Genomic DNA, 7,928 nt, shown 5'->3' with positions numbered 1-7,928 from the left:
ACACCTCAAGAAAAAAAGCTAACAAATAATGAGCTCATCAGCGATCCATTATTTTCAGGACAAGGATCAGGAGACGACCTTGCTGTTATTCCTTCTGTAGTGCCATTGACTGTCAAAGAAACCATGAGTACTTCAAGTCCTCAGACTTCCGATCCTGCAAATACGAGACCCAGTCTTTCAACTGGCAAGACACAAGACTTTGAAAGAGGAAGCGCTCAATCAAATGCTGAAGTTAATGAAGAAGTTACAAGTGCTGCAACTGAGTTGCTGTTAGAAACAGAAGACCAGTTCCCCAGCTCAGGGATCACCAGTTCCCCAGCTTTAGCAGAAGAGAGTTCTAAGACCTTCAACTCTAAGGAGGTTAAAGATATGACGCCTTATTTTGTTGCGATTGAAGAACCTCAGAGTAAGGAAACTAACTCTAGGAGAGGAGAAAATGAAACAGATAGGACAACAACTACTTCTAGATCTCTTTCTCAAGAGGAGACTTCACATTTGCTGATTAAAGATGGCGTAACTCCTGTTTCTGTAATACTGAGTGGAACGCCTAATCTTGAAACAGAAGAATCACTTGTAACAACAACAACAAAATTACCAGGCGGAGTATTACCTGAAAGCTCTGGAGAAGGATCTGGCTGGTTTGGTGTTTTGGATTCATCTTCCTCTGATATGTTTACTCATTTGTCAATACCCCCTGTGTCAAAAGTAGAACTAAATGCTTCAGCCAGTGTTCCTGGGGAAGTTATGACAACAGAGGCACCGATAGATAGATCACAGACTGTGATCACAGGACGAGCATCCCTTTTTACAGAAGAACAAGAGATTGTGGCAAATCCATCTGCTGTTCAACCAAAGACAGCTACATCAGAAGAACTAACAAGTGATACTGGGATATATGAGAAAATTATTCCCATGATTGATGATAAAAGAAGTGTTATTCTGAATGTTTCTGTTTATGGTGATATTACACTAATTGAAGAACGACTTCAAATCCCATCAGAAGAAACAACTATTATAGACATGGATCACTCAAAATCAATGCCTGAAGATATAATAAGTGTACAGACAATGCCAAATCCTGTGATACAATCAACATATGGTGGTGATGATAGCATGACAGCTGAAGGGGAGAAATACTATTCAACACCTAATTTTTCCATAACCAAAGAGAAGACACTTGGATCTGGTGATAGTCTGTCTTTGCCTACTTCCAATCAGCCAAGTAGTGAATCAGTAACAGCTGAGCACAGACCAAAATCAGATGACAAAGATTTGGGTTCAGGGAATGCCATGAAGTTTGCAACAGAGACCCTCATCACTACCGAACTCTCTGAATTGGGCATTTTATTTCCTACAGTACCGTCATTGGCAAGCCCTCATGTCCTTCATGAGTCTAAACATATTGTATCAAGTACATCAGAAGACACCTATGAGCTGAATACTTCAGCAAACAACCGAGTAATAGCAGATCAAAGTGAAACAATCCCTGTCTCTGGCTTTTCTGGTATGGGCCAAGAAGAACTGGATGATAAGCAGCCTGTGGTTCCTTCTTTTACACCAGTTTTAGCTACTGAGACAGAAAAGGCTTTGACAACTGACATGCTTGACGTAAGTATGGTCACCACACAGCGTACATCCCACCTGACAGCTGTATCATCTAGCAAGAATGAAGAAAAGCATCCTACAGTATACACAAAATCGGCATCAGCAGAGTATGAAGAAACAGATTCAGTGAGCTTCTATTCTACTCCTAAATCCTCAGTAACTGTTCAGTTAGTTAACGGAGTATCTGAGTACCCTGAGGTAATCATTCCAAGTACGTCATCATCAATGGATTCAGATCAGTCCAATCATTCATTGGAAGGAACCTTCAAAGAGGTTAGTTCTGATATTGCAGCAACATATAAACCACCCACTACAGACCTTCTTGACAGAACGGAGCCCTCTCTGCTGGAGTTTTCTCCCAAGCCTGTTGCAGAAAGCACAACTACTGAAAGTACTCCTCACTTTAATAGACCTGTAACAGACAGGACAGAGGAGACAGAAACCTCTGTAACAGATTTGGCTGCTGAGGAAGAAGCTACTGTTTCTGGAGATTCTCCATCAATACATGTCTTGCCTACTGCTTTTCTGATTTTTGAAGAAAGAGTGAGCACAGATGTTCCAAAAGTTAGCACAATAAAAGTTGAAGCTTCCTCAGGGAGAGTCAACAACCCCCATCAAGAAGATGACAGGAGTACTGAGAGAGAGATCCCATGGCTTTTTTCCACACCTGTTTCAGAGTCACGCAATAGTATTGAAAGTGAAGTATTTACGCCTGACCAGGAAGCGGTTACAATGCTAGCTTCATCTTCACGACCCTTGGATAGAAGCATAGAAACACAATCAGCTTTGTTTGCTCGAGAGGAGATCACAACAATTTCTTCTAACATTGCAACAAACAGCACTGCCCCTGGAAACAATCCATATCAAAATGAGCAGTCAACAATAAGCTCTGAGGAACCAAACACTATTGAACTTGTAACTTCATCATTTTCTCTTCCGGAAGTCACTAATGGATCAGATTTCCTGATTGGCACCAGTGTGGGTTCAGTTGAAGGCACAGCAGTGCAAATTCCAGGTAACTTCCAAATATGATCACTGTCATATATATTTGTTGTGATACTTGTAAATGTGTGTCTTAACTCTGCTTTCCAGTGATAGGGAACTTGTTACTTTAAGAAGACTTCTTTGAATGCCTAACTTGCAAGGGTAAAACAGATGTTACTTTTCTTTTACTTCATAAACCATAGTCAGATTGCTTTGGAAAAATGTAACCAAAAATCTAAACTTTTCTCATGTCTCTGAAGTAACTTAAGTTATAGAACTCTCTTAGCCATTTTGTAAACGTTCAAAGCCAGGGCTTTCTTCTTGTGTCCCAGAAGGGCTGTCTTCGTGATTTTCCTCTAACTCTGAGAAGTTAATACTTACAAATGGTTATCTAGTGCGTATTTATTTGTGTGAATGATTGCTCCCAGGCATTAAATCAAATGCAAATACCTAGGTATCTAAATTCAGTTGAAATAAACATCACTAGAAGGCGTAAAGCTCTGCAAGAAAAAGCTATTTAAATGGTAACTCCCATAGCAACTGAGGATTTCCCAGCAGGTAAGCTTTTACCTTAATGTTTAGTTCAGTTATGAATTTATTTGGTATCTTGATTTGTATTCTTGAAATGTGTTTTTAAGAAAGACAGGTGGGAAATATGCATGTGTGAAAACATCCTTTCAAAGAGATAAGACTTGGTGGGCATTGACCAATTAAATGTAACAAAGTGAAAAAACAGCAGCCAGCCAGTATGTTCTGTGTACCCAATCATTCTACATAAACTAACCCTGTTCAAAAAAAAAAAAAAAAAAAAAGCATTTTCCATTCATTTTGCATATGCTTAACTCTTTTCAGCTATAATTAATTGTCATGTCATGCAAACTAAATCCTCAACAGAATATCATGACTACCAAATATAGTAAAAATTGCTGTGAAAAAATGTAATTCTGAAAATTACTTATACTGGTTCATAGTAAATGCCATATTTTTGTTAAAGTTGAAAATAGTGATGCCTGAAAATAAGCTTTACTATATTACAAAACTATCTTATTCTCTGTAGTCTATTATAATAATAGGATTTCTGTAACTATAGTAAAGCCTGCAACATCAATACAGAAACGAAGAAAGATATTTTCTTCCAAAAAATCAAAAAGACACCAGTTCCTTGAAACTACAGAGTTCATTTTCTTTTTTCGCTTGTTTAACAGGCCAAGATCCATGCAAAAGCAATCCTTGCCTTAATGGTGGTACCTGCTATCCGCGTGGTTCATTTTACATCTGTACATGTTTGCCAGGTTTCAACGGCGAGCAGTGTGAATTAGGTAAGCTGATGCCATCTAGATGCTGATTAAGGCAGAGTATGAAGTTTTCATACATGAGATCTGAAGAATTGGTGTGTTTTGAAGTTGAGGAACACATAGACAGTTGAAAAATTCTACAGTGAGACCTTACTTAAGAAAAGAACAACAAAATGAAGGAGGTCCACTTACCCTTTTCTCTCTCCCTGTAAAGTACACAGATGCGTATGCACACAAACATAAGAGAATCGTAAATGAACTAGAATTTGTAACATTAAATTCATAAATACATCAAATAAAACCAAATAATCACTAATATCGGGGATAGTTCTTAAGAGCTTTGTCAATTACTACCAGCAATTCACTTTGGATTAAGATGTTTGAAAATCTGCATTGAAGTTTAAGCTGTGATTGTTTCAGAGGAACAGTACTCATCAGAAGACAAAAAACCATGTGATCTTTATAAAGAAACATATTAGCTTATAACCTGTGCAAATACATACACAAAGTAATTATATTAAATGAGCTAGCACTCCAATCTAAAAAGTGAAGACAAGGTATTTTAGCAGCCAAAGGAGTTGGGGAGAGACATGTTATTTGTTTACTGTAGAGCCATATGCTCAGCAGTACACCTATGCACGACTAGGAACGTTACTATCTGACTGGTCATTTAGTGAGATTGTCTTTATGATGCTTTGTCCTTATCTTGATAAGGTTAGGCAAGGACAAAATGAGAAATGCAAACCAATAAGATGCCAGGGCATGCTGCTTTGCAAACTGATATTAGCAGGTTTTTTGATGGCAGATGATGAGATTTCCAATATTTGAGATTCACGAAGTTATTTGACGTCTCCAGTACTTGATGAGAATTTATTGTGTCATGGTCACGTGCTCAAATCAAATTTTCCACCAGTATGGGAAAATACTACACACTTCTCAGTACCGCTTCTTTCTCAGTTACTCGATGAGGAATTGAAGGTCTAGGTTTCAGAAATTAACTCAGGAGTCAGAGTGCTGGCTATAGAATTGTGGATGAGTAATGTCACATTTCCTGAGGAAACTGCTTCTTGGCTTTTGGATGAAGAGAAAGGAAGGTTGTGCATAGTGAAATCAGTTATCGTACAAATAAATGGGTCACTTGGATCTTTTGCAATACTTCATTCTTCTGAATTGAACTGGTCATAGTAGTAAGTATGACTAAGACTGAAGAACATTTCCCTTCTAGGAGGTGGGTGGATTATAAAAACACTATTATCTTTATGTTGTAGATGTTGATGAATGCCAGTCTAACCCATGCCGGAATGGAGCCACATGTATAGATGGCCTCAATACCTTTACTTGCTTGTGTCTGCCAAGCTATATAGGTGCTCTCTGTGAACAAGGTAAGGTGTATTCTTTAATATATGGTGATCGAGGTCATCTGTTTTCATTTCAACACCCTTCTGGAGTAACTAGGCAAAGCCTCCTAAAAACGAGAGGATGGAAGAAACTGTCAAAATCTGTGGGAAGTCAACAGTGATGAGGAGAGATTATGATTTTTGAGTTAGACTCCCATGATTTGTGGCTTAGGACTTTTTGTTTAAGGTTACAACTGCACCATCTTCTGCAAGATGAGAGCAAACTCCACCTGCATGCTAACCTAATTGGAAGTCACATTACTGCTGTGCCAAATATAGACTGATATATTAGCCAGTTTCTATGTCAAAATAACAACAGCCTACAGTTTTCAGGTGGCTCCAAGGCAAGTACAGCCTGTTGATATTGGGTTGCAAAGTTCTGGGAAGACACATAACGAGGTTCTCTCATTACTGTAGTGATGCTTATGGAATAATGAGTGGGAGCAGAGTTACTCTCTGACCGAGCTTCTGTCTTAAAAATTTATATACAGTGTAGAAGACTTATCAGAACCCATCACTTCCAACAAGCATCACTGGAAAGCAGGAATAGTCTACTGAATGTGCCAGATTATATATCCATCCACTGCGTACCACAGCCTTCACAATTTCATGACAGAGATTTCAAATTCATTTGCTCTGTGATTATTTTAGGAAAAGTGCATGCAGGATCACAATTACAAGGAACTTGTAAAAGGCTTTCTAAACTGGACAGCTGAAATCAGATTAAACATCCAATTCTCTGTAATTGTTAGAACATTGATGCAAGAAATCTCACTGCACTTATGAGAAATATTTACAGTGCAAGATACTTACTCAATATGTCCATGTAGGAGGAGGAATAGGAGGAGCAAAATCTGTTCTGTCAGCAAAATTAATGAAGGCATTTCCATGGGAAAAAGAAATGGTGTTTTAAAGTGCACTTTCTACTTTCTAAAGCTTATGAAAATACTTCTTTTTCTTCAGCTGAATGGTTTTGGTCACAGGTGAATGAACTAGGTTTTTGGATTTGTTTAATTAATATTGTGTATTTTCATGTTTGTTTCTGATCTTCAGTGGAAGGCAGTTTGGAACCTCTTCCAGCTCAACCTATAGAGATTTGTTTGTTAGAGCAGAAAACTCTCAAAGCTGACCAGCTCCAGCACTTTTCACTGTTTAAATTTTTCAGTAGCCTGGCTAACCTTGTAATTTGAAAGGACTTTCTGAATTTTTTTCAGAATGTTTTCCAGAATTATAAGTTGACAGTGTATTCACAACAAAAGAAATAAATGTTCTCACTCCTTTCCTCCTCCCCTTCATTCCAGCAAATCCATAGCAGCGAGTGGCTCTGAGTACTGTGGTAGCTTTAAGCTGTTTTTTATGACCAACCTGAGAGTGCATTTTAGGTGGTTAATGGCAACATTTCCTAGTTTGTCAATCAGAACCAGACCCCTGCTCACTCAGCTTTGGAATTTAAATTTCCTCCACTTAAAGTCCTGCAGTGGTTTGGGACTTGGGAAAAGCATTTAGTGCCAAATTTCCACTCCACCAGACAAAATAAAACTGTGTTGGCAATTCAGACACAGTTGTCTGGCAAGCAGGCTTTATTTCAAGGCACCAGTCCTGACCTCACTAGATTTAAAGACCAGCCAGAACGACAGAATGCGTACCTTGGTGCCACAGGAAAGGTGGAGTTGAGCACACTGAGATTATATTTCATTACTCTTTTTTTTTTTTTTTTCTTTTTCTCCAACATATACTATTCATTTTAGAAAGCTTTGAAAAAAGTCAAGTTGAAGGGGTTTCTTAGGCATGGTGCTGGGTGTTTAAAATGTCATGGAAGCAGTGAGTGTGCATCGCCTCTGGAAATGAAGCTTAAAAGCAGGAGACAACTCCACTGTGTCCTGGTCCGTCCCATGACACTGCTGCAGAAAAAACATTGAGCTCAGAATTTCAAGCAAATGCCCCCTTGAGACTTTTCTAGACAAAGGGATCTTCGGCTGATGTATTACGCCTGTGTTAGCGTTAGGAGGGGATGTGACCAGTGAACAGTGCAGCTGCACATTGGGGAGCTCCGGCAGGTGGTAGAAGTTAGAGGAGCCTTCAGGGTGATCTAACCTAGGGTGAGGGAAATTAATCCTGAGACTCAGTCAGCTGTAATTGGCTCCCTGACAGCCGTTTTTCTTGCCAGGTGGAAACAGTTCAGCAGACAATCTGAGCCCAGGAACTTCTTCCTGAAGAGAGCTAAAGTCATCCAATGTTAGAAATAGAGCAGCTGAGGGTGTTGCTTTTTAAAACTAGATGGGTAGATCAGTAAGCCAGCATCATTTCTGGTTCAGACTAGATTAAAAGTGGAGTACCTCTGTTAGATACCCTCTTTTGAATATCATGTCTCTTTTCAAAATACGGATGCATATTCTGTATGCTACTTGGTGACATTTGAACATCACATCTTAAAATGCAGTGATATCCCCAAAACACTTTTTCAAAGGGTGACTGCAAGCTACAGTAGATCTTGATGGGAGTCTTATCCTGGGGGATCCATCAGTCTTTCCATTGTTGTTCCTCTGTGAAAAGCCCTTATGAGAGCTCACAGTGTCCAGATAAATGAGCCCAGAGCTCTGATCCTCCCAGTTTTGCTGCCTGAAGTGCTGCTTTGAAAGCTCCATGT

At 39.1% G+C, this 7,928-nt stretch overlaps 1 protein-coding gene across 1 annotated transcript in view; it reads left to right on the top strand.

Moving 5' to 3' along the window:
* The window catches only part of VCAN (versican), a 105,781-nt gene that overhangs the window by 72,946 nt on the left and 24,907 nt on the right, over positions 1-7,928 (top strand). Inside the window, exons 6-7 of the mRNA XM_009886862.1 lie at positions 3,795-3,908; positions 5,153-5,266. Coding sequence (XP_009885164.1) covers positions 3,795-3,908; positions 5,153-5,266 — 228 coding nt within the window. The remainder of the gene's footprint in view (positions 1-3,794; positions 3,909-5,152; positions 5,267-7,928) is intronic.

The sequence above is a fragment of the Charadrius vociferus genome, unplaced genomic scaffold (assembly GCF_000708025.1).
Source record: "Charadrius vociferus isolate BGI_N301 unplaced genomic scaffold, ASM70802v2 scaffold244, whole genome shotgun sequence".
NCBI classification, from domain to species: Eukaryota; Metazoa; Chordata; class Aves; order Charadriiformes; family Charadriidae; genus Charadrius; species Charadrius vociferus.
The sequence above is the reverse complement of the archived record's forward strand: the minus strand, read 5'-3'. Positions and strand labels throughout refer to the sequence as shown.